Source organism: Marmota monax, unplaced genomic scaffold (genome assembly GCF_021218885.2).
Source record: "Marmota monax isolate L192 unplaced genomic scaffold, Marmota_monax_Labrador192_F-V1.1 WCK01_AAM20220418_F8-fsc00018, whole genome shotgun sequence".
In the NCBI taxonomy this organism is placed as follows: domain Eukaryota; kingdom Metazoa; phylum Chordata; class Mammalia; order Rodentia; family Sciuridae; genus Marmota; species Marmota monax.
This window is the reverse complement of record NW_026692201.1, coordinates 6,263,811-6,290,387: the sequence shown is the minus strand read 5'-3', so window position 1 is coordinate 6,290,387 and position 26,577 is coordinate 6,263,811. Positions and strand designations below refer to the sequence as shown.

Genomic DNA, 26,577 nt, shown 5'->3' with positions numbered 1-26,577 from the left:
GATTTTTTTCTTTCTGTTTTGATTTCAGAAGTTTGGCTTTGATGTGCATAAGTGTGTTTTTCTTATTGTTTATTTTGCTTGGGAATTTGATGTTTTCTGGATCTATTTTTTGTTTGAATTTTTAAAAGTTCTTAAATTTTTTTTTAAATTTGTTTGAGTTTATTTCATTAAACTAAAATTTGAAATTAAAAAAACTTCAGCAATTTGCTGTGCTCCATTTACTCTTTCCCTTTTACTGGGATCTTAATTACAAGTATTTCACACTGTTTGATATTACTCCATATGGCTCTGAGATGGTTTCCTTTTTTTTTTTTTTCACATTTTCTTCTTTGTTCTTCCAATTGAATAACTTTCTATTGATCTCTCTTCAGGTTTCTTGACTCAACCTATGTAGTATATTTTCAGCCCTGGAATTCTTATTTGATTCTTTTGTATGGTGTCCTCTAAGATTATCTATTTATTTGACTATGTTGCTCTTAATATTTTGAGTATATGTAATAACTGCTTTATAATTATTATGTGATAATTGCTTTTTCTGAGTTATCTTCTACTGCTATTTGTTCTCTTGAGCATTGGTTATTTTTTTGTTCCATCTCTGTTCAGTAATTTAAATAATTTATATTCAATCATATAGTATAAACTCTGCCTTATATTACATTTTCCCTAAAGTGTATTAATCTTTGTTTTATCAGATGTTTTACTAGTTTCATACCCCAAATTGTTCAATATGGACAGCAAGTAAAATCTCTATTTTATTTTTTATATTTGAGCTATTCCTTTTTGATAGGCCCATGGTGGTCATTCTCATACATGCTTAGTTTATTGGTCAAATCAGGGGTTTGGTAACCAGTGTATGATATTTACATGGATTTCCTGGGGTCTCACCCCTCTGTGGTTTCACACCCTTCTGTAATTTACCACTTTTTGACTGTTATCTGACTCCTACACAAGTAAAGTATGATTTTTTTATTATTAGTTACATGTGATTAGGGAGTGCAGTAAGGCAAAAACCTGCAAATTCACTTATCTCACACTTTAAAATTCATCTTTTGTGGGTAGAGTCTTTTCTCATTTTTGGCTGTCTCATTGTCCTGTAATATCTTTAGATTGCTGTTTTTAAAAATAGTTTTCCAGAAAGTTAATCCAGTCAAGGCATTTCATTAGTGAAAACTGAAAGTCTAATTCTATGAAGTACATTTCAGCTATAGGTCAATGTCTTCATGCTTTTTAAGTGGAAGTTATTCTTTCCCACTCATCACTCCATACCCTGCTAATCTCACCTTTCCTATTACTTCCCATTAGCCTTAGTTGCGTTACATGCCACTCCTAAACCTATCACCTACAATGGGAGTCTTATAATTGACTAACTTATCTTGACTTGGGAGCCAGATGGTTTCTTCTCAAACATCTGATTGCATAGTCCTTGCAGAAAATCTGTTTTCAAGGCAAAAGACCCTGATGGGATTCACTGTTGAAGACAGTCAACACTGTCTACCATTTCCTACATGATAACTTAATAAAATTTTGAAGAGATCACAGTTTAGAAAGAATATTTGATTTTTGGCCATTTGGTGGCAGTGTTGAAGATCGACAGACCCTTAGCCATGCTAACAAAGAGAAGAAGAGAGAGAACTCAGATTACTAACATACGGGATGAAAAAGGCAATATCACAACAGACACTACAGAAACACAGAAGATAATTAGAAAGTATTTTGAAACCCTATATTCCAATAAAATAGAAGATAGTGAAGATATCGATAAATTTCTTAAGTCATATGATCTGCCCAGATTGAGTCAGGAAGACACACACAATTTAAACAGACCAATAACAAAGGAGGAAATAGAAGAAGCCATCAAAAGACTACCAACCAAGAAAAGCCCCGGACCGGATAGGTATACAGCGGAGTTTTACAAAACCTTAAAGAAGAATTAATACCAATACTTCTCAAGCTATTTCAAGAAATAGAAAAAGAAGGAGCTCTTCCAAATTCATTCTATGAGGCCAACATCACCCTGATCCCGAAACCAGACAAAGACACTTCAAAGAAAGAAAACTACAGACCAATATCTCTAATGAACTTAGATGCAAAAATCCTCAATAAAATCCTGGCGAATCGAATACAAAAGCATATCAAAAAAATTGTGCACCATGATCAAGTAGGATTCATCCTTGGGATGCAGGCTGGTTCAATATATGGAAATCAATAAATGTTATTCACCACATCAATAGACTTAAAGATAAGAACTATATGATCATCTCGATAGATGCAGAAAAAGCATTCGACAAAGTACAGCATCCCTTTATGTTCAAAACTCTAGAAAAACTAGGGATAACAGGAACTCACCTCAACATTGTAAAAGCTATATTATGCTAAGCCTCAGGCTAGCATCATTCTAAATGGAGAAAAACTGAAGGCATTCCCTTTAAAATCTGGAACAAGACAGGGATGCCGTCTCTCACCACTTCTATTCAATTTAGTTCTTGAAATACTTGCCAGAACAATTAGACAGACAAAAGAAATTAAAGGCATAAAAATAGGAAAAGAAGAACTTAAATTATCACTATTTGCAGATGATATGATACTATATCTAACAGACCCAAAAGGGTCTACAAAGAAACTACTAGAGCTAATAAATGAATTCAGCAAAGTGGCAGGATATAAAATCAACACACATAAATCAAAGGCATTCCTGTATATCAGCGACAAATCTTCTGAAATGGAAATGAGGGCAACGACCCCATTCACAATGTCCTCAAAAAAAAATATTTGGGAATCAACCTAACAAAAGAGGTGAAAGATTTATACAATGAAAACTACAGAACCCTAAAGAGATAAATAGAAGAAGATCTTAGAAGATGGAAAAATATACCCTGTTCATGGATAGGCAGAACTAACATCATCAAAATGGCGATATTACCCAAAGTTCTCTACAGGTTTACTGCAATGCCAATCAAAATCCCAATGGCATTTCTTGTAGAAATAGATAAAGCAATCATGAAATTCATATGGAAAAACAAAAGACCCAGAATAGCAAAAGCAATTCTAAGCAGGAAGTGTGAATCAGGCGGTATAGCGATACCAGATCTCAAACTATACTACAGAGCAATAGTAACAAAAACAGCATGGTACTGGTACCAAAACAGGCGGGTGGACCAATGGTACAGAATAGAAGAACAGAGACCAATCCACAAAATTACAACTTTTTTATATTTGATAAAGGGGCTAAAAGCATGCAATGGAGGAAGGATAGCATCTTCAACAAATGGTGCTGGGAAAACTGGAAATCCATATGCAACAGAATGAAGCTGAACCCCTTTCTCTCGCCATGCACAAAAGTTAACTCAAAATGGATCAAAGAGCTTGATATCAAATCAGAGACTCTGCATCTGATAGAAGAAAAAGTTGGCTCCGATCTACATATTGTGGGGTCGGGCTCCAAATTCCTTAATAGGACAACCATAGCCCAAGAGTTAATAACAAGAATAAACAAATGGGACCTACTTAAACTAAAAAGTTTTTTCTCAGCAAAAGAAACAATAAGAGAGGTAAATAGGGAGCCTACATCCTGGGAACAAATTTTTACTCCTCACACTTCAGATAGAGCCCTAATATCCAGAGTATACAAAGAACTCAAAAAATTAAACAATAAGATAACAAATAACCCAATCAACAAATGGGCCAAGGACCTGAACAGACACTAGTCAGAGGAGGACATACAATCAATCAACAAGTACATGAAAAAATGCTCACCATCTCTAGCAGTCAGAAAAATGCAAATCAAAACCACCCTAAGATACCATCTCACTCCAGTAAGATTGGCAGCCATTATGAAGTCAAACAACAATAAGTGCTTGCGAGGATGTGGGGAAAAGGGTACACTTGTACATTGCTGGTGGGACTGCAAATTGGTGCAGCCAATTTGGAAAGCAGTATGGAGATTCCTGGGAAAGCTGGGAATGGAACACCATTTGACCCAGCTATCACCCTTCTCGGACTATTCCCTGAAGACCTTAAAAGAGCATACTATAGGGATACTGCCACATCAATGTTCATAGCAGCACAATTCACAATAGCTAGACTGTGGAACCAACCTAGATGCCCCTCAATAGATGAATGGATAAAAAAAATGTGGCATTTATACACAATGGAGTATTACGCAGCACTAAAAAATGACAAAATCATGGAATTTACAGGGAAATGGATGGCATTAGAGCAGATTATGCTAAGTGAAGCTAGCCAATCCCTAAAAAACAAATGCCAAATGTCTTTGATATAATGAGAGCAACTAAGAACAGAGCAGGGAGGAAGAGCATGAGGAAAAGATTAACATTAAACAGAGACAAGTGGTGGGAGGGAAAGGGAGAGAGAAGGGAAATTGCATGGAAATGGAAGGAGACCCTCATTGTTACACATAATTACATATAAGAGGTTGTGAGGGGAAAGGGGGGAAAAAAACAAGGGAGAGAATCGAATAACAGCAGAGGGAGTAGAGAGAGAAGATGGGAGGGGAGGGGAGGGGGGATAGTAGGGGATTGGAAAGGTAGCAGAATACAACAGTCACTAATATGGCATTATGTAAAAACGTGGATGTGTAACCGATGTGATTCTGCAATTTGTATTTGGGGTAAAAATGGTTGTTCATAACCCACGTGAATCAAATGTATGAAAGATGATATGTCAGGAGTTTTGTAATGTTTTGAACAACCAAAAAAAAAAAAAAGATAGTAGCACACATCCATAGCTTAGGTTCCTGAGGCTGGAGTGAACAGAGAAAGAGTTGTGATTATCTGTATTGACCTGTCTGTGGAATCCCTAATGTAAAGAGTGTGTCTTTATTTTGTCTAAATTAGATTTCAGGGCAAATGATCAACTAATATCACCTAAGATGAGAGATATTAATTGGGATAAACAATAGACATAACCAAAAACCTGGAATTAAAGGCTGGAGAATGAAGTGCTTTGGGGCAATAAGGATTTTTGACAAGCTCTTGCATATACTATGGAATCTTGAAAGCCCATTGCATGTTTAATGTTAGATGCATTCTCAGAAAAGACCTGATAAATACCTAAGTTTTTACTTCTGACTTTCAAGCTCTACATAAGGAAGTAATGGCTAAGGCAGAGTTATAAGTGGGTCAACTACATATTAGTACAGATAGCATAATTTCAATAATTGCGAGATTTTTCCCCCCAATAAATTAAGAAAATCTCTTGTCAAATTACTAGTTGACTGCAGGTGACCAAAAGTGACAGAGAATACAAATTCTCAAAAATAGCATTGAAATATCTCTTAGTGAGAGAAGAAAACTTGTTTCCACAAGCAGTACAAGAAACCCTTGTGTGGGGGCAGAATTTGATTTACAGAATTACTATATTATACTACTAAGAATATCCAATTTTCAGAAAAAAATTTGGGAGGCATGCAAAGAAATAAGAAAGTTTGCTTCATTAAAGGATAAAAAAGAAAATAATGGAGTCTGTATGTGAGGAAACCTAGACATTGAATTTTTTTTTAGGCAAAGATTGGAAATCAACTGTCCTGAATATGCTAAAACAACTGAATGAAGTCGGGAGATTGATATTTCTCTAAATAGAGAATATCAGTAAAGAGAGAGAAATTAGAGGAATCAAATAAGACATTCTGAAACTGAAAAGTTCAGAAACTAAAATAAAATATTCAGCATATTTGAACAGGCAGATAAAGAATCAGTGAACTTGATGATAGACCAGCTGGAAGATCTTATCTGCGGAGTAGAAAGTTTTAAAAATGAATGAAGCAAAATGAATAGAGCCTAAGAGACTTGTGGAACACTGTCAACACATAATGGATATTCCAGAAGGAAAGGAGGGAGAGAGAAAGGGGCAGAGGGAACATCTGAAGAAATAATGATGGGAAACTTTCCAAATTTGATGAAAGACATGAATCTATACATTCAAGAAGCTCACCAAGTTCTGAGTAGGAAAATTGATCAGATCCATACAGAGACATATTATCAAACTTTTGAAAGCCCAAGGACAAAGAAGAGAATCTTGATAATGGCAAAAGAAAATCGTGGCTCATTATTTACAGGATTTCCTCAATAAGAGTCACAGCTGGTTTCTTATCAGAAGGCAATGGAAGAAACATATTTGAAGCGGTACAAGAAAAATGATCAACCAAGAAGTCCATATCTGGCAAAAGTAGCATTCAGAAATGGGGAGACTAATGCATTTCCTGTATTGAAACATTAGTCCATCTGAATTTTTTATGCATTTAAAAATAAGATGCAGACCTCAACACAAATTACCCCTAAGCACTTCAATATGCATATCATTAACTGAAGTTCCATGTTTTGAACTTTAAAGAGATGATTTCTTTCCTTTTGTTGTTATGACATTTTCACAATGAAATGTACAAATTTTAGAGGTTTAATAATTGTGTATATGTTAGTAATACAATTCTTTATGGCATGGAATATTACCATTATTCTTCCAGACTAATCCTGTTCCCACTGCTTGCCCACAGAGGCAAATATTTTTTTCCCCCATTATAGTGTTGAGTTCAAAAAGTGAAGAATCTGAGCTATATATATATACATAATGGCTTACATATAATGTACACATGTGTACACGAAAGTAGAAATCACAATGTCTGGATCAAAGAAAAGATTTTTATCTACTTGCAGTTCATCTTAGCGTAACTTCCCTACACTCCAGTACCCCATGAGGGTGATTGGGAGATCATCCATCAAGAGATCAAGGAATTAGTAGGTTTAGTTTCTCCTGAGGTCTCTGTCCTTTGCTTATAGATAATTACTTTCTGTCTGTGTACTCACATGATCTTTCCTCTTTACAATATGTTGTAAGAGCCAGTGTCACCTGCATGTATGGGAAAGAGGGCTATAAGTATCTCAGGACTGCTTTTGCAGAGGTGGGGGTGGGAAGGGAAAGAGAATGGAGAATAGAGAAGGAGAGAGGTGCCAGGGGAAAAGAAGGGAAATGTCTGTTGTTGTTGTTTTTTAAATTACCCTTTGGAATTTAAATAAATGGGAGAAAAACTTTTAAATCTCCTTGTATGTCTGTCTATAACATTTAAGACTCATCTGTTAATTTAGGTTGGTCAAGTTCTGACCTTGCAGAAACATGAATGTAATTGTGAAACATGGTTTACTGATACATAGATTAGTTTAGCATATTATAGAGCTTTATATAATTAGATTATTTTGTATTCTTTTTGGCAAGTTGTCCTTTACTCAGCATAATATTTTGGAGATTGAGTCATGTTGTTGTATTGGTACTTATTTCATTTTAAAATATTTTCTAAATAATATTTTTCAGTATTTATCTGAATAATATTACATTGCAATCCATTCTCATATCAATGAATAACTACGCTTTTTCCATTTTGCCTACTATAATAAATCGGTTAGGAACTTTCTTATACAGGTGTTTTTGTGGAGCTGTACTTTGATATATATTGAGTCAATGCCTACATTAGGATTTTTGTGTCACATAGTAGATATATGTTAAATTTATAAGACCCTCCTGGACTTTTCTAAAGTCGTTATACTATTGTTTTGTTTGCTGTGGCTGTCATAACAAAATATCACAGACCAGGTGACTTAAATTTATTTCTTCACAGTTCTAAAATTTGGAAATCAGAGATCAAGGAGTTACTAGGTTTAGTTTCTCCTGAGGTCTCTGTCCTTTACTTATAGATAGTCACTTTCTCTCTGTGTCCTCACATGATGTTTCCACTTTACATATGCATCTTCAGTGTCTCTGTGCCTGCCCAAATCTCCTCCTCTGACATTAGTCAGATTGGATTAGGGGCTAATTTAGGGGAGGGTAAGGAGGGTAGGGAGGAAAAGGATGATGGAATGAGACCGATATTATTACCCTATATTACACTACTGGTGTGACTTCATACTGTGTTCAGCCAGAGGAAGGAGAAGTTGTGCTCCATTTGTGTACAGCATGTCAAAATGCATTCTATTGTCATATATAACTAATTAGACAAATTTAAATTTTTTTTTTAAAATTTAATCACCTCTTTAAAGGCCCTGTTTCCAAATACAGTCACATTTGTGCATAATGGGAGTATCTCCAAATACTGGGGGTTAGCCCTTAGAATTTGCAGGGGTCACATTCAGACCACAACAACTATGATTATATGATTCACAATTTTAACAATAAATGGGGATTTTGGTTATTTAACATCATCACCATTATATGGTGATGTTATTATTAATTTTAGCCATTTTGTTTGGTTTAGTATGTATTTCTTGGTGATTTCTCTTTGTGGATATTTTAATAAAGGAATATTTTTTTCTGAGATGATTTGAGGTTAGGAAATTTAAGCTTTTTAATCCTAAAGTGTTAGCTAGATAATTGAAAGGTCAAAAAAGTCAAAGTTTGAACTTTCTTGTTCCTCCTTTTATACATTCAAACCCACATTTATCCTTCCTTCCCTGTCTCTCCTTTCCCTCCCCCTTTGGCAGTCATAGAGTAGCTTGCTTATTTTTGAATCTTAAATCTTTTGTATACCTGTGGAGCTGTAACCCTTGCCTTCAGTGCCACAGATCTTAAAGTGAACATGTAGTTTCCTTTCTCTAGGAGTAGAACTGCTGGCTTCTGCCATAAGAATGTGGCCTGCCCCATATCTTTTAAAAACTTGTTTACATAGCTTTTTCTAGTGACTAAAGTGTGTCCTTTAATTTAGATATATGGATATTTGGAATTAATGAAAATGAAATGGTCCCTTTACAAAATTTTATATTTTATGTATAGATTTTTTTTTAACACTGAGTGTTTTTGATTTTTGCTTTTTAAGAAAAATTAAATTGTTGTTTCTTGGAACTCTAGTTCCTTGCCCTCAGTTCATTTAGAGTTTTAAGTAAGTGTGTGTGTGTGTGTGTGTGTGTGTATGTGTGTGTGTGTGTATATAATTTTTTTTTAAGTATTGGAGTTTTCTTTTTTTTTAGGTCACAATTTTTCATATCTCTGTAAGTATTGGAGTTTTCCATAGGAGTTAAACACACACACACACACTCACTCTCTCTCTCTCTCTTTACTGATTTTTTTCCTTTCTTTCCAGAATTTCCACAAACATTATTACACATCTGCTTCAATCCATTTGTTTTTATATCCTAAATGAGAATTAAATTTATTGATTTTAATTCAATGCAGATTTGCCTTCCTGTTCCTAATAAAATCTCTCTGTTTCAGGGATTAAAGAAAGAATACATACATGAAGAATCATGATAAATTTTACTTTAATTTTATTTCATGATTTGTGATTGAATGAAAGCTACTCTAAAATGCATTGAGCTTAACAAAAAGTGTTACTTTAAAAAAAATTTACAGCATTAGATGTAGATTAGTTTTCAAGTAATTAAAGTACTTATTTATCATGTCTTGGAACCCTTAGCCCTAAGTCTGACATGTGTCTTGAGCATATTTTATTTCAGAGAAATTTGAAATATGTTTTATGTAGATCCTCCAGATTGCTCAGTAACGAAGTTTGGAAACTATTGTATTCAGAAAGCTTGTTTCTTATATATTAGAGCTGAACATGTAGTCATAAGAAATGAGAAGTGTTGTGGGCAATTGAACACTGTGAATTTTCATAATGGCTCAACCCAAAGTTACTGTGCACAGGTGTTTCCATAATTGTGATGTATTGGGGGAGATTTAGTGTTCAATGGTCCTCAAATCCACACATCCACCTGTGTGGTATGGTGGTTACGGGGCTGTATTATAAAACATGTAAGGTGAATAGCATAGCGATTTCCTCACAAAAGAAAAAAAATCTCAAAGCAGTATTCACACTTTGTATTCTTTTACATAGAACTGAATTTGGGGGAAGAAGACTTCACTTTTTTTTCCTTTCAAAAAAAAAGTTGAAAGTTTTATTAAACGTGAAAAAGTTTTTTTGTGTGAATTCATTTTTGATAATATGTGGTTTCCATATCAAATAGCTAACTTTTCTGAGTGTTTAAGATGCTGTTAATTACTTAGTCTTATCTATTGGGTTAGTCATATCTAACCCAATAAAAGAGAGAGGAACCTCTAATATGCCTGTATGGTATTTGTGATGGAGTGAATATTTGCATTACTTCCAGCTTTATGTTAAAGCCCTAATTCTCAATGTGATGGTATTTGGAGGCAGGGCCTTTGAGAACTAATTAGGTTTAAGATGAAGTCATGATGTTAGGGACCTCACAATGGAAGTAGTGTCCTTAGAAGAATAGACATCAGAGAGCTTGCTTTACTCTTACCACTATGTGAGGTAGCTGTTTTCCAGCCAGGAGGAGATGGTCTTCATTTGCTATCACTCTCTGGTATTTTTTTGTAGCAGTCTGAAATGATTAATATAGTATATCAGATTACATGGGATATCAGTCAGCTTTTCATCTGTGGCCAAACTACCTGACAAGATAAACTTAGAAGGAGAAAAATTTTATTTTGGCACATGGTTTCAGAGATCAGATCATGGTAGGCTCTGTTTGCTCTGGAACTGAGGTGGAGCAGAACATTATGGTGGAAGGATGCAAGAAAGTTGCTCAGCTCATAGCAGGCAGAAAGCTGGGAGTGGGGGTGTGCACAAGGGCGAGAAAGGGGAAGAGAGACTAAATAAGAAGGTAAACTCTTCTGGGGCATGCCTCCAATGACTTACTCCTCCAACTAGGTCCTACCATCTAGCTGTCAACGGATTAATCCATGAAGTGGGTTAATCCCATCAAATAGATCATTATTTTAACACATGAGCTTTTAGGGGACATTTCAAATACAGATCATAACGCATGGGAGTGTCACGATGGGTTCTCCTGAATCACTTTTAATAAGGCAAACTGGGTATGGAGGTGCACACCTGTAATCCCAGTGACTGAGGAGGCTGAAACAGGAGGATTCCAAGTTTGAGGCTAGCCTCAGTAACTTAGTGAAGCCCTCAGCAACTTAGTGGGGCCTTGTCTCAAAATAAAAAATTAAAAAAAAAAAAAGGAGAGGGGCTGGGAATGTGGCTCAGTGATAAAGTACCCCTGTGTTAAATCCCTAGTACCAAAACCAAAAAATCTACAACAAAATATTAAGGCATATTCTAAATACCTGACTATAGCAATTGTTTTGTCCTGTCTTAAGGATAGCTGCAGCCCTTCTGACTATCTTGGAATTCAGAAATCAAGTGGGTACATTCAGTGTCATCTAATTGACTGTTATAAATGCCAGGATAATAAAGGAGACAAAAATATTAAATCCTGATTTCAAGTTCTAGCCCCTTTTTTAATCTTTGTGACTATTAAGAATTCATGTAAATTGTCTGCCCCTTAGTTCTTTCATTAATGAAAAAGATAATAAATACCTGCTTTGAAAATTTCATGGGGTTATAGAAAGGATTCAGAGGTTTTTGTGAAAATGTTTATTAAAGATTACCTCAGCCCCACTTGCCTTTTATTTTTACTAAGTCTAGTGTTACTGGTCACATGTTGCAGAAGTGTGTATATTTAAAAAATATTTTATCCTTTTATCAACTTTTATCAAATTTTGCTGTGTGCAGTTTTAACTTTTCTCTGTTATTCATTATGAACTGACAAATAGACCATAGTTTATGATTAAGTTTTAGCAAATCCATTCAGATTAAATGACCGTCTCCCTGTGTCTTAATATTCCTCTAAAAAACAAAGATTATCTAAGAGTGTAAAATTGTGAGTTCAGATACTGACTTACTGCAGTGTCTGTGAACATTTGTATTTGAGCTTCAGACTCAAAATCTATAGACAGTATTACTACTTAAGTATCATTTCACATTTTTAAAATATTTCTTAAATCTATATAATAGTACTTTAAGGCTATATAAACAGTACCTTTTCCAAAATTTTGTAGAGTAAAATGGATTTTTTTTGCCTTCATAAAACTTATATTTAATGTAGCAACATTTCTGTCACCTCAAGGTGAATATTTTAGAGCAAAATGAAAGCTGTGTTTATTCAGTTTTTTTCCCCCAACATTTGAGTGGCACAGTTGAGTGGAGGGAGACCCATATGACATGGATTCAGATATATTAAATTCACCATTTTTTAAAATAGGCTTTAAAAAAATTAAGAACACTTATAGGTACATAGTTGAAAGCATAGCAGTTTCCTACAAATGCTAAACCTCCACCTTCTTAACATGTTAAAAACAATCAGTGAACCTACATTAAAACATTTTTTATTACCCAAAACCCATAGTTTACACTACAGTTCATACTTGATATTTTACATCCTATGGATTTTGGCAGGTATATGATGACATGGATACTCCATTGTGTTTTTCATGGAATAGTTTTGTTATCCTCATAGTCCTCTGTGCTTTGCCCATTCATGGCTCCCTCCTGCCTAACCCATCCTAATGGGTGTGTAGTATTCTATTATCATTTCATTTTGCAGTTCGCTCATGATATAAGACTTAGAACATCTTGTATGCTTATTTGCCATCTGTGTATTTTTTGGTGAGGTGTTTGTTTAGGTATTTAGCTCATTTAAAAAATTGTATTACCTGTTTACTGTTCTCAAGGTTTATGGGTTCTTGGTATATTTTGAGTAATTGTTCTTTTTTTTTTTTTAAAAAAAAAAAGGTTTTTTGGTGTTGGTAGATCTTTATTTTATTTGTTTGTATGTGGTGCTGAGAATCAAACCAGTGCCTCACACATGCCAGGCAAGTATACTACCACTGAGCCACAGCCCTGGGTAATTGCTCTTTATCATGTGGATCTTTTGTAAATATTTTCTCTTTTTTTGTGGATTTGCTCCTAATTCTCTTGACCTTGTCTTTTTCAGACCAAAGTTTTTAATTAAGACCAGCTTATCAAATGTTTCTTTCACAGGTCATACCTTTGGTGTTGTATCTAGAAACTGCCATATTCAAGTTCATCTAGATTTTCTTCTGTAGTATCCTCTAGAACTTTATAGTTTTATGTTTTACGTTTTTATCTGTGGTCCATTTTGGGTTAATTTTTTTGTGAAAATAATTAGGTGTGTGTCCAGATTCATTTTTTCACATGTGGGTATCCAATTGTCCCAGCAATATTTGTTTAAAAGATTTGTCTTTTTCTTCATTGTGTTATCTTGGCTCTTTTTGTGAATGTAGTTGACTATTTGTATGAATCTATTTCTGGGCTTTCTATTCTGTTCTACTGATATTTTTATGTATTCCTGTAATAATACCACACTGTCTTGATTGCTGGAGTTTTATAATAAGAATTTGAAGTTAATCTCTTATGTTTTCAATTTTAGAAAAATTTAAACACACAACAGTAAGGCTAATGATGTAATGAATGCCTGTACACATATCATGTGGGTACATAGTGTATCAACTCATGGCTGCTTTTGTTTCAGCTTAACCTCCACAACACTCCCAGATTTCACATAAAATTCTAGATATATAATTTCATCTATATCTATTTGAGATTGTATTTCTAAAATCATCTTTACAGAAACCAGAGTTTTTTCTGTGAGTTGGTTCTTATTTTCCACATGGAAGAATTTAAAGCAGATTTTTTCCTAATCCAGCTTGATGGGTATTTTTAAGATATATGGAAAAATTATAGTCTGTTGTACATAATATACTTTCATTTCATAATGCATTTTTTAATATTTATTTTTTTGTTATAGGTGGACACAATATATTTATTTCTGGCGAGTGCTTTACCTCTGAGCCACAACCTCAGCCCTTCATAATGTATTTTAAAACAGAAAAATAAACTACTGATTTATAAATGGAACATTTTATACTGATTTTATTAAACAGTTTTATTGCATCCATTTTAGGGATTTGTTTTCTCATTATAAATGGAACTCCTTATCTAGTCATTCAATACATTAATACATTGGGAGACTCTTTTAATTCTGTATAGGCTGTTGGAGATGCACATTACGTTGGAGTATGGAAGTAATGCTGCCATAGAACCTCATTCCAGACCTTCAATACTCATTCATGTGTTATCATAGTTATTATTTAAAATTCTTTTGTAGGGAAGATTTATCCTTTCTCACCCATTTGCTTGATAGTCAAGTCACTTGTTTATATCAGTATGAACTTATAGATAACTTTTATTCGAGGTTATGATTAATATTATTGTTATTTACTTTTATTGCTCAAAAATTTCAGCTTTGCCTTTGGAAGTGTTTTGTTTATTAAAATACTTGATAAGCTAGGCTAATTCTGATTGCCTTAGCTCTAGAACCCGTTTTTCAAAGTATAAAAGATAGGATTTATGGTTTATTGCTAATGTTTTCTGTATCAATCAGATTTCAATCAAATGGTTCTAGTCCTGTAATAGAAATGTCAGTATTACATGGGAGGAAAGCTGGCAACACCGAGTGATTGTATAGTTTAGAAAAATTGCCACATTATAAAAAACTATAATATTAATTAAATGTTATGATTAATAACATAATTAATCATGAAATAATAATATTTATTAATTAATAATTAAAATATTTTAATTATTACCAGCTAGAAATTTCATGTGTGATAATGCCTTATTTTATTAGGATCAATAGAAATAACAAATGTAATAATTGACCCTTTTTTGGATTTTATTTTATTTATTCTAATTTATTATATATGACAGCAGAATGCAATTCAATTCATATTACGCAAATAGAGCACAATTTTTCATGTCTCTGGTTGAACACAAAGTAGAGTCACACCATTCTTGTTTTCATACATGTACTTAGGGTAATGATGTTCGTCTCATTCCACCATCTTTTCTAGGCCCCTGCCCACTCCTTTCCCCTCCCCTTTGCCCTATCTGAAGTTTATCTATTCCTTCCATGTTCCCCCACATCCCCACTATGAATCAGCATCCTTATGTCAGAGAAGACATTCAGCATTTGTGTTTTTGGGATTTGCTTACTTCACTTAGCATGATATTCTCTAACTCCATCCATTTACCTGCAAATACTATAATTTTATTCTCTTTTAGTGCAGAGTAATATTCCATTGTGTCTATATACCACATTTTTCTTTATCCATTCATGTAATGAAAGACATCTAGGTTGGATCCACAGTTTAGCTATTGTGAATTGTGCTGCTATAAACATTGATGTGGTTGTGTCCCTGTAGTATGCTATTTTTAAGTCCTTTGGGTATAAACCAAGAAGTGGGATAGCTGGGATGAATGGTGATTTCATTCCCAGTATTCCAAAGAATCTCCATACTGCTTTCCATATTGGCTACACCAATTTGCAGTTCCATCAGCAGTGCAGGAGTGTGCCTTTCCCCCCACATTCTCATTAACACTTATTGTTGTTTTTCCTCATAATAGCTGCCACTCTGACTGGAAAGACATGAAATCTTAGAGTAGTTTTGATTTGCATTTCTCTAATTGCTAGAGATGTTGAACATTTTTCATATATTTGTTGATTGATTGTATATCATCTTCTGAGAAGTGTCTCTTCAGTTCCTTGGCTCATTTATTGACTAGGGTATTTGTTTTTTTGGAGTTAAGATTTTTGAGTTCTTTATATATCCTAGAGATTAGTGCTCTCTCTGATGTGCATATGGTAAAAATTTGCTCCCATTCTGTAGGGTCTCTATTCACTTCACTCATTGTTTCTTTTGCTGAGAAGAACTTTTGAGTTTGAATCCATCCCATTTATTGATTCTTGGTTTTAATTCTTGTGCTATAGGAGTCTTATTAAGGAAGTTGGGGCCTAATCTGACATGATGGAGATTTGGGCCTACTTTTTCTTCTATTAGGCACCAGATAATTGGCCCTTTTTTAACCTTTCAAGTGCTAATATTTCTAAAACACATTTCTCTTTTCCTATCCCTTGACAATGGAAATATAATTTAATCTTTATTACTTTTTTAAGTTTTGCCCTTTATTATCTATGTGCCAAGAATCTAAACTATCAACGTGTTTAAAATAATATGTATAAAGTACTCTGGAAAAGGGATTAATTCATAGAACAATGTATAAAGGTTTTATAATAGCTATGTAGCAGGAGCCTTTATACTTAGTTCCAAATTCATAGATGTATAATTGAGACTGCTTAATATCAATCTCTACATAAGAAATATAAAGTGTAGAATAAGTTCTGAAGATTAAACAGTTCTACTAAAACTAGAATTTCTGAAATATTGCTTTCAAATATAAATTAGGGATATATTGAAATTGGTTCGTCTCTCTTTTATGTTTATGAAATATGGTTAACATATGAAGTAGTCAATGGAAACTTCTGACTATGGCTTCAAAGTCTGTAAAACTCATTTGTTTTTACTTTTAAGCAGACTAATCATTTTTATAATATATCATTTACCTTACTTGCTTAACCAGCACCACCTTTTCTGTTTCTGATTAAGGGGAAAGTAAAATTTATTCCGTCATATATATACTATATTAATTGAGAGTGATTTTTTAAAAACACTATCCAAAGTTCTTCAAGGTATAAGCTTTGGGTTTTCCACTTAACGTATTTAAATGTCCAGTCTATTATCTCTAAGAGTTCAGAAATCTTCCAATTAAGTCAGAAGTACTCCACAGGTAAAATCAGTCAAGTTGAAATTTTAAAAATATTGCCAAATTAAATTAATTCTATAATCACTTGCTGGAGTTATAGCCCTTCATATAAAAATGATATACGAATTGATACAAACTTTTCTATAAAAATTGTACTGGGTTGAATTCCCTGCCCAAAGTTGAATCTTATCACTTAATTCCTTGAACATATTAACTATAGTCTATCATAGTTCAGGCTAGTAAAACAAAAGTATCCTAAACTGAGTGATTTAAACAACAAACATTATTTCAGTTGTGTAGATTGGAATCTAATATCCAGGTGCTGACAGCTGTGATGTCTGATAAGGGTCTGCTTTTTGATTCAGAGGTGGCCATCTTCTAGCTTTGTTCTCACATGGTGGAAAGAGGGTGAGAGCTCTCTGGGGTTGATTTTGAGGGGTCACTAATCCCACTCATGACTTATTACCTCCCCAAAGTCCTATCTTATAATATCATCACACTGGGGATTAGGGTTTCAATATATGAATTTTAGGTGGTCACAAGAATTGAGTTTATAACATAGTCCATTTTTAGAAATTCACCTGATTATCCTCTTCTAGATTCTTTGTATGTTTTTATTCTCTTTATTTCTCTTGGTTTATTTTATTCATTTAAATAACTTTTTTCTTACTTATTTTAAAAACATTTTTATTGAAGTAGAAATCATCTGCTATCAAGAATATAAACAACAATAAGTGTTAATGAGGATGTGGGGGAAAAGACACACTCCTACATTGCTGGTGGGACTGCAAATTGGTGCAGCCAATATGGAAAGCAGTAAGGAGATTCCTTGGAAAACTTGGAATGGAACCACCATTTGACTCAGCTATCTCACTCCTCGGTCTATACCCAAAGGACTTAAAAACAGCATACTACAGGGACACAAGTACATCAATGTTTATAGCAGCACAATTCACAGTAGCTAAACTGTTAGAGTCTGTAAACAAGTCAAGATGGCGCCTGGCATTTTGCCAGAGGGAGTGGTTTGTGAAGTAACGCCAGGGAGCCATTAAGTGTGGAGATTCCTTATTGGTTGACTGCTGTATCTAGTTTATGCTAATTAAGGGGAAAGTAAAATTTATTCCGTCATATATATACTATATTAATTGAGAGTGATTTTTTAAAAAATCATATATATACCCCTCCAGTCCTACAATAAACGGCTCCCACTCCTGCTGTATCAATGTACACAAGTTGTTCGTCACCCCCCCCCCCCGGTTATTTTGCTGCAGCCGGACTGCGGCACTAAACTGTGGATCCAACCTAGATGCCCTTCATTACATGAATGGATAAAGAAAAATGTGGTAGATAGACACAATGGAATATTACTCAGTATTAAAAGAGAATAAAATCATGGCATTTGCAGGTAAATGGATGAAGCTGGAGAATATGATGGTAAGTGAAATTAGCTAATCCCCCCAAACCAAATGCCTAATGATTTCTCTGATTTAAGGATGCTGATCCATAATATGCTGTGTGTGGGGGGGATGGGAGGATTAAATGAACTCTACATAGGGCAAAGGGGAAAAGGGGAGGGAGGGAAACAGAGTGGATATAGGGGTAGGAAAGACCATGGAATGTGATGGTCATCATTACCCTAAGTATATGTAAGAAGACACGAAGGATGTGACTCTACTTTGTGTACAACCAAAGATATGAAAAATTGTGTTCTGTATGTGTAATATGAAGTAATGCATTCTTTTGTCATATATAACAAATCAAAATTTAAAAAAGAAATATATACAGAAAAATACATGCATCAGAAGCAAAACAGAAATTACCATTATACTTCAGAAGACCCCTCTTGCCTCCACTTAATATCTTGCTTTTCCTCCAAAATGGAAACAGTATTCTGACCCTTAATGATACTACTGTTTCCTTCTTGATAAATGATTGAACTACTTTGAAGTTTTAGATGATGGATTTTGGTCTGCTAATGGCATGGTTCTAGGTAAGAGAATCTGCAATCCTCGGTTATGGACTGAGCTGATGATTCAAAGCTGATCTTCAGTCTGATCAACTCTGCTCCTTACGATGTAGACTCTTCAACTTTTAAACCAAAGACTAGGAGAGTTAGTAAAATTGTCCTTTTGGTGAATCTGAAGCTGCAGTTTTTGTTTCTGTATTTTTGTGTGTCAGCTGAAAGCTCTACTCAGGTTTTAGGTCACTCATATTTCTCTTTTGTAACTAACACATGCTTTTTAGAGGAAAGCAATTTCCAAGGCCCGTTGTATCTGTGGATTTACAAGTTCTGTGTTGCTTTTTGTTTATTTTGGGGAAGAAGGTGTACTTAATAAAACAAAAGCCTAGAATCAACTCTTATGGGTATTTATAAATCTCAGACTTTTTCTTGACAACTCAGGAACCTTCTTAATCACTAGTTCTTACCTGTTAAGCTTTATTATTGTTTCTTTTATGTTACTAATCAAAAAATGCTTCTCTTTTTTTCTGACTCTTTGATCTAGTTACAGAGTGACTGACAATTTATGGAAATGGTTTTTGGTTTCAGTTATTCTCATGTTATAAGTCTTATTAAAATCTAATGGTCCATTGTTCCCTTTGAGCTATATGGGAATTTAATATTCAAAGATTTGCTCTGTATACAATAAGAGCATTTTAGCATAAAATGGCAGTTAATGTGTTATATAACATATGAGAAAAAACAAAGCATTTATTCCATATAGGTTGTATAATATTTTTAAATTACCCCCATAGTAGAATGTTATTATGAAAAAAAAATGTAAAGTTTTCTTTGAATGTAATATTTGGGCTGTTCAAAGTCTGAACTAATCTTAGGATTGGATATTTTTCCTTGTAGGATGACGGTCTAGAAGACAATGAAAAGAATTTTTATGAATCTGATGATGAACTGAAGGAAAAGACTGAAGACAGGAAGAAGCCATATACTATGGATCCAGACCATAGACTCTTAATTAGAAATACAAAGCCTTTACTTCAGAGCAGGAATGCAGCGGTATGTTAAAACCCGTATAAGAAACAATTTACAGGTTTTTTAAAAATAGTGATTAAAAGCATGTAAATTCAGTAATCACATCTGAGCATGCTAATAGAGCATTTATTATGTACTTATTTACAACCCAGCACACATAATGGATAGTTGGAAGTATAGCATGGTATATGAGGTACAGATTAGAGACCTAATTTCTGAGAGGTACTACCTCACCATATTTCAGCCTTCACTGTTTCCAGGTATGCAAAATTAGGTTTGGATGAGAATACCTAGTTTAATTGTTGTTGACCTAGTGGACTTCATTACTTTTTTTTTGGCTTTGTTAATTGTCTTTTCCTAAGACATGAGCTCAAGCTGCTTCTCAATTGATTAGATTATATCTTTCCTTATACAAGGGGTATGTATATTTCTCATTCTCTCATGCCTGAGAGTAGTAGATCTAATGTTAGTCCCTAAGGTTTGTATCTACCTGGAAGAAAACTTAAGACACAAAGTATAACAGAAATTATCCCTCACACCTAGTAAACTTAAATTGGTAGTGATAAAATTAAAACTCCCCTTTATTTGGGTTTTAAGGGCTTTTTTGTTTGATACCTTTTAATTTTAAATAATGTTTTATATTTTAGAAGAATACTTGTATACAATAGAAAATTAGAAGGCATAGACTAGAAAAACTAACAAATAAAGAAAAGACAAAGAAAAGCATTTGGTGCATTTTCTCCAGAATCTTTTTGTCTTCATAAATATACATGTATTTACATATGTGAGTATGTGTATTTTTTTTAATTAACCAAGATAAAAATCACATTGTACACAGTTTTGTTTGTTTATTTTTTTAAGCAGTACTGGAGGTTGAACTACTAAGGTGCTTCCCAAACTCTTTCTATTTATTGTTTTTTAATTTTTGTTTTATTTTTTATTTTCTAAGTAGTTATATAAGATAGCAGAATGCAATACAATTCATACTACACAAATAGAGCACAATTTTTCATGTCTTTTTACACAAAGTAGAGTCACACCATTCATGTTTTCATACATGTGCTTAGGGTAATGATGTTCATCTTATTCCACCATCTTTTCTAGCCCCGTGCCGCCTCCTTGCCCCTGCCTCACCTTTGCCCTATCTAAAGTTCATCTTGTCCTCCCACTTTGCTCCCCATCCCCATTATGAATCTGCCTTCTGTGTCAGAGAAAACATTAGGCATTTGTTTTTTGGGGATTGGCTTATTTCACTTAACATTATATTCTCCAACTTCATCCATTTACCTGCAAATGCCATGTAATATTTTATCATACCACATTTTTTTAATCTATTCATCTACTGAGGGGCATCAAGGTTGTTTCCACAGTTTAGCTATTGTGAATTGTGCTACTATAAACACTGATGTGGTTGTGTCCCTGTAGTATGCTGTTTTTAAGTCCTTCGGGTATAAACCAAGGAGTGGGATAGCTGGGTCAAATGGTGGTTTCATTTCCAAGGAATCTCCATACTGCTTTCCAGATTGGTTGATTTTGAGACAGTGTCTTGCTAAATTGTCTAGGCTGGCCCGGAATTTGTCGTCTTCCTGCCTCAGCCTCATGACTTAATGTGGTTACAGGCATGCTCCACTGTATCTGGCTGTACACAGTACTTTTTAATTTTCTTCTTTTCTAGCCAGTCTTTATTACCTTTGTATTTTAATGAAATTTCATTACAATTCAAGCTGGTTGATTCTAAATTATCCTTTAAAATCAACTGAGGTATATCCACAGGTCACTAAATAAATAAATAAATAAATAAATAAATAAATAAATAAATAAAACAAACACAAAACAATAACTTGAATCTGTTAAGCCTTTAGATATATTTAATAGTAAAGACGGGGTATGAAAGAAAAAAGTGAAATGAAACAATAAAAGAAGCAATCAGAAAAACCCAGAAGGGACACTACAAGACTTTAGAGGCTTTAAAAGATAGAACAATTAGATACAAGTTCTGATGGTTTATCGAAACCATCAGATTTAAATGAGATTTTATAATTGAAATACTTACTGATATTCTTATGGTAAACATGTAGAGATAGTTTGCACTTTTTGTCATATTTTTTGAGTTCTCTACTTATTTGATGATGTGTCATCAATAGAGAGACAGTTTCTTTTTTCCCAAGTATATTTTGGTACCTTGTTTTTTGATGCTGCTAAATAGAAGTCAAGGCTAATTTTTTTTAAAGAATTGTAAGTAGAGTTTTTAAAAAGCTTATTCTCTAGTTTGCAGAGACTTTGAGAATTTGTTCCAGGAAACTCAGTGCTGTATAGATTGAAGATAGATACAGGAAGGAGAATATTAGGAGACTATTCTAAGTAAAATGATAGCAGCACGCATAGTTAAGAATAGGAAAGTGAGCCAGGTGTTGTGGCGCTTGCCTCTAATCCCAGTGATTTAGGTGGCTGAGGCAAGAGGATTGCAAATTCAAGGCCAGTCTCTGCAACTTAGCAAGAATAAAATAAATAAAAATCAAAAAAGAAAGAGGATGTAACTTAATACTGGAGTGCCCCTGGGTTCAATTCCCAGTACAAAAAAAAAAGGTATAGCAAAGTGCTTATAGCATGTACTTTATTAAGAGTATGCATAATGTGACTGTGGAAAATGTAGAAGGCCTGTATGGTTATTTTAGTCCTTCTAGAATTTGGGGCTTTCTTCTAGACTTTTTACAAATTAGCCTGTACATTTTAAATCCTGACTATTGAATCTTTAAGCTTGTATTTATAAATACTGAGGAAATCCTTTAGGATTTCGGCACAGTCTACCCAATATATGAGAACAGATAATATATCAAAGGAAATCTCAACATATGAAGAATGTACAGTTTACATTCTTGCCAGTAGGATTAGACTTGTAATGGGAAAGACCTTAATATTTGTCTGTAAAAAATATTAAAATTAAGCTTCAGCTTTTTTTCGGTAATGTACTAATACTAGCCAACTGTATGTTTTAGTATTTTAAAAAAAATGACTATCACCTTGTAGATTAGATCTATCATTAATTGACATTTTCACATACTATTTTAAATTCAGGAGAGTTTATGCTGTAGTTAAATTATCTTTATAAATTACAATTGAAGAAATTAAATATTTTTATATTTCTAAAGTTCCCAACTAATGTCTGAAAGCTACTTCACTCTTGTAAGAAAGTATTTTAGGGGTGGGGTTGAACTCTTGTCTAGCATGTATGAGGCACTGGGTTTATCCTTAGCCACATAAACATAAACAAGTAAAATAAAGGCATTCTGTCCATTTAAAACCATAAAAAAATTTTAAATATTTTAAAAGTGCTAAACAAAAATAAATTTTAGGACCCTGTAAACTGCATTTGTCTTAAATTTTTTTATTTGTTCTTTTTGGATATACATGTATTTTGGCATATTTATACAGACATAGAATATAACATATTCTAATTAAGATTCCATTCTTACAATTGTACATGATGTGGAGTTTCACTGATGGTGTATTCATATATGAATACAGGAAAGTTATATCCAATTCTTTCTACTGTCTTTTGGAAACTGCATTTTAAAAAAATAGTTGAAAGTGTTTTTTAGTTTTCAAAGAAACTTTTTACCTCAAGCACCTTCATGTGCTGTATAGTATTTAGAAATACATAAAACTCCGGCCACATATTTATTAGGTCTTTATGGACCTAGTAAAAGTGAAGTAGTATTAATTCCTTTTTTATAACTTATATTTTTTTTTGTTGTTTATTTCACCTATTTTTTACTGTTATCCTAAAAAAATCTGGTTTCATTTACAAAATCATGCTTACAATTCTGTAATGATTCCTAGTCTTAGCAGCAGCAGCAGCAGCAGCAGTACTAGGAGGAGCATGGAGCTTTGTCTTCTGCTGGCTGTCACACCTTGGGCAGTTCATTTAACATCTATTTTCTTTTCTGAAGATAAATTAGTTTCCTAGTGCTGCTATCCAAATTGCCACAACCTGAGTGGATTAAAACAACAGAAATTTAATCTCTTACGTTTCAGGAAGCCAGAAGTTCAAAATCAAGATAGAAATAGGACTAGTTTCTCTTAGAGGGAGAAACTGCTTCTTTCCTATTCTGTAGGTGGTTTCTGCAACTTTGGCATTCCCAGCCTTGTAGAGAAGCTTCCCTCTAATCTCTGCGGCTTCTTTACCTTGCCTTTTTCTCTGTCTTGTAAGAACACTTGCATTAGATTCAGGGCCTATGCCAATCCAGCCAGTCTCAGTCTTTACTGACATCTGCTAAGACTCCACTTCCCAACAGGATCACTTTTAGAGGGTAGACATGAATTATTGGGGGGAAGCTTCTCTAACTCATTGCAGAATTACACATTTCATTTTACTTCACTGGGATTTTAAAGGAGTTTAAAGGAAATAATGTGTAAGAAGGTATTTGGAATTGTAGAGTGCTCAAATGTTCAAAGTTCCTGTTATTTTCATGTTTTATTTTGTAGGTGGTTATGGCAGTTGCTCAGTTGTATTGGCACATATCACCAAAATCAGAAGCTGGCATTATTTCTAAATCACTAGTGCGCTTACTTCGTAGCAATAGGTAGGTCATGATTTTATATTGTTTTATTCTTCCTTTTGATGTGTCACATTTAATTTTTAGTACTTTATAGGAAAAATTCATATTAAATAAAGCTTAAATATGTAAGATTTAGTAGAAACTTTGAATATTATATTTAGGAATTTCATTTATTATGAAGTTACTGCTCAATCTTTTTCATTATCATACTGTTTACTGAAAATCTCTTTTAACTTCTAGGGAGGTGCAGTATATTGTCCTACAAAATATAGCAACTATGTCAATTCAGAGAAAGGTATGTGTATTGTGAATATATATTTAAGAGGCAAATTCATGCATCATATATATATTTACATGCTTCTTTTTTCAATTTAGGGTATGTTTGAACCATACCTGAAGAGTTTCTATGTTAGGTCAACTGATCCAACTATGATCAAGACACTGAAGGTGTGTATGCTTTTAATTTTCAGATACTCTTAACACTGTATACTTTAAGAAATATTTCTGTAACTTCTAGCATATGCAAAATGGAGTTCAAAAAAGTGTAGATACATTCAAGGATTTTTTTTTTACATATTCCCATCTCTATTATTACATTGCTAGTTACTATGCTACATTAAAAAATATAAAGTTAAGGGGCTAGGGTCGTAACTCGGTGGTAGAGTGCTTGCCTAGCATGTGTGAGGCACTGGGTTTGATGCTCAGCAGTACATAAAAAATAAATAAAAGTAAAGTTATTGTGTCCATCTACAACAGAAAAAAAATTAAAAATATATAAAGTTAAGACAGTGCTACCTACCTGCACCTTGAATAACTCACAGATTATTGAAGGAGTAAATAGATAATTTTTGTACTGTGTATGTTAAATGATAGGTTGGATTGAGTGCTGTTATAAATGCAATGATGAGGCTAATTCTCTGGGAGAACTGAGAAAGGTGATATTTGGATGAACTTTTTTGAACTTTCTGTTACTGTTGCTAGGTGGATTCGTAGGTTGAAGTTGGGATTAGACAAAAGACAGTTTGCTAACTTGAGATTATGAAAGAGTATTTTCAGGGAATGATAATTATAGTGTAGATTACTGTTAAATATAAAGCTATAGTGATTAAACCCTTTGGCATTTAGACAGAAAAGTAAACAGAATAGACTAGAAAACCTAGGAACATAGTTATGCATATGAAACATTTCCACACATTTTTTTTATTTTTTAATTTATTTTTCTTTTTTAAATTTGTTTTAATTAGTTACATATGACAGTACAATGATCTTGACATATACATTTGAATCAGATGGGATATAATTTCTCATTTTTCTCAGTGTACAGGTTGTAGAATTACATTGGTCATGTAGTCACGTATATACCCACAGCAATAATAATGTCTATTTTATTCTGCTGTCCTTCCATCCACATATGTTATATTGTATAAAAGACATTACAAACCAATCAGGAAAGGATGAGCTATTATTAAATATTGAAGTGGAAATTATTCACATGAAAACTGAGTTTAATGATAAGAAAATTTAGGACACAAATTAAAGGATATTTTACCAAAAACTGGTTTATAATTATGAAAAGTTTTGAGGTTATGAAAGTTGAACGACTAAAGAACTGACTGAAGGAGACAACTAAATACTATATGTGGAATTGAATTGGATCCTTTCATTATGCATTATTAGACACTGAAACTTAAATGCATAATTTACAATTATAGTGTATAAATTGAAGACTATAGCATAGTCTTCAATTTGTAGACATTAATTTTAATTTCCTGATTTTCTTGATTTTTTTGTGGTCTGAAGAAACTCTCCCTGTTTATCAGAAATACATACAGAAGTATTTGGGTACAATATAACAACATATTAGCAACTCTAGTCTCAAGTGGTTTAGAGAAAAAACAGTTCTTTTTATTATACATGTAGCTTTTTCATAGATTGTTTTCACAGATTGTCTCAGATTGGTTTTTTAAAGTTGTCTGAAAAGTTAAAATATTCTCATTAAAATTAAATGAATAGTCAAATTATAACCTGTAGAAAATATTCCAAATATATAATAGAGAAATCAATAGCTTGTACGCAGACTATGTAAAGAACATTTTCTACATTCTGTGCCTTTTAATTAGAGTATTTAAATCATTTACTTTTTTTTAAAGAGAGAGAAGAGAGAGAGAGAGAGAGAATCTTTTTTGTAGATGGACACAACACAATGCCTTTATTTTTTTTTATGTGGTTCTGAGAATCGAACCCGGGTCGCGCCTGTGCTAGGCAAGCACTCTACCGCTGAGCCACAATCCCAGCCCCAAATCATTTATTTTTAATGTAATTCTTGTTCTGAATGTGTTTATGTCTACATCTTTTGTTTTCTGTTTGTCTCCTGTGTTCTGTTCTTTTTTTGTGCCTTTCTTCAGATTAATTTATTTTTATGAGCAAAACCAAATATTTTTAGTGAGCCCATTTGAGATGAACTTGTAACTTCACATTTATATCTGTAACCCAGATAATTAAAGCATCTAAGTCTTTGGGACGGTAGGAGATAGGAGTGT

The 26,577-nt window shown here is 33.4% G+C and overlaps 1 protein-coding gene across 6 annotated transcripts in view; it reads left to right on the top strand.

Annotated features, from left to right (window-relative positions):
- The window catches only part of Ap3b1 (adaptor related protein complex 3 subunit beta 1), a 244,997-nt gene that overhangs the window by 84,802 nt on the left and 133,618 nt on the right, over positions 1-26,577 (top strand). For 5 of the 6 annotated variants that reach the window (XM_058574270.1, XM_058574276.1, XM_058574281.1 and 2 more), the window contains 5 exons: positions 13,635-13,658; positions 19,347-19,502; positions 23,964-24,061; positions 24,278-24,332; positions 24,413-24,484. In XM_058574270.1, coding sequence (XP_058430253.1) covers positions 13,635-13,658; positions 19,347-19,502; positions 23,964-24,061; positions 24,278-24,332; positions 24,413-24,484 — 405 coding nt within the window. The remainder of the gene's footprint in view (positions 1-13,634; positions 13,659-19,346; positions 19,503-23,963; positions 24,062-24,277; positions 24,333-24,412; positions 24,485-26,577) is intronic. The other variant, XM_046427561.2, reaches the window with a different exon arrangement.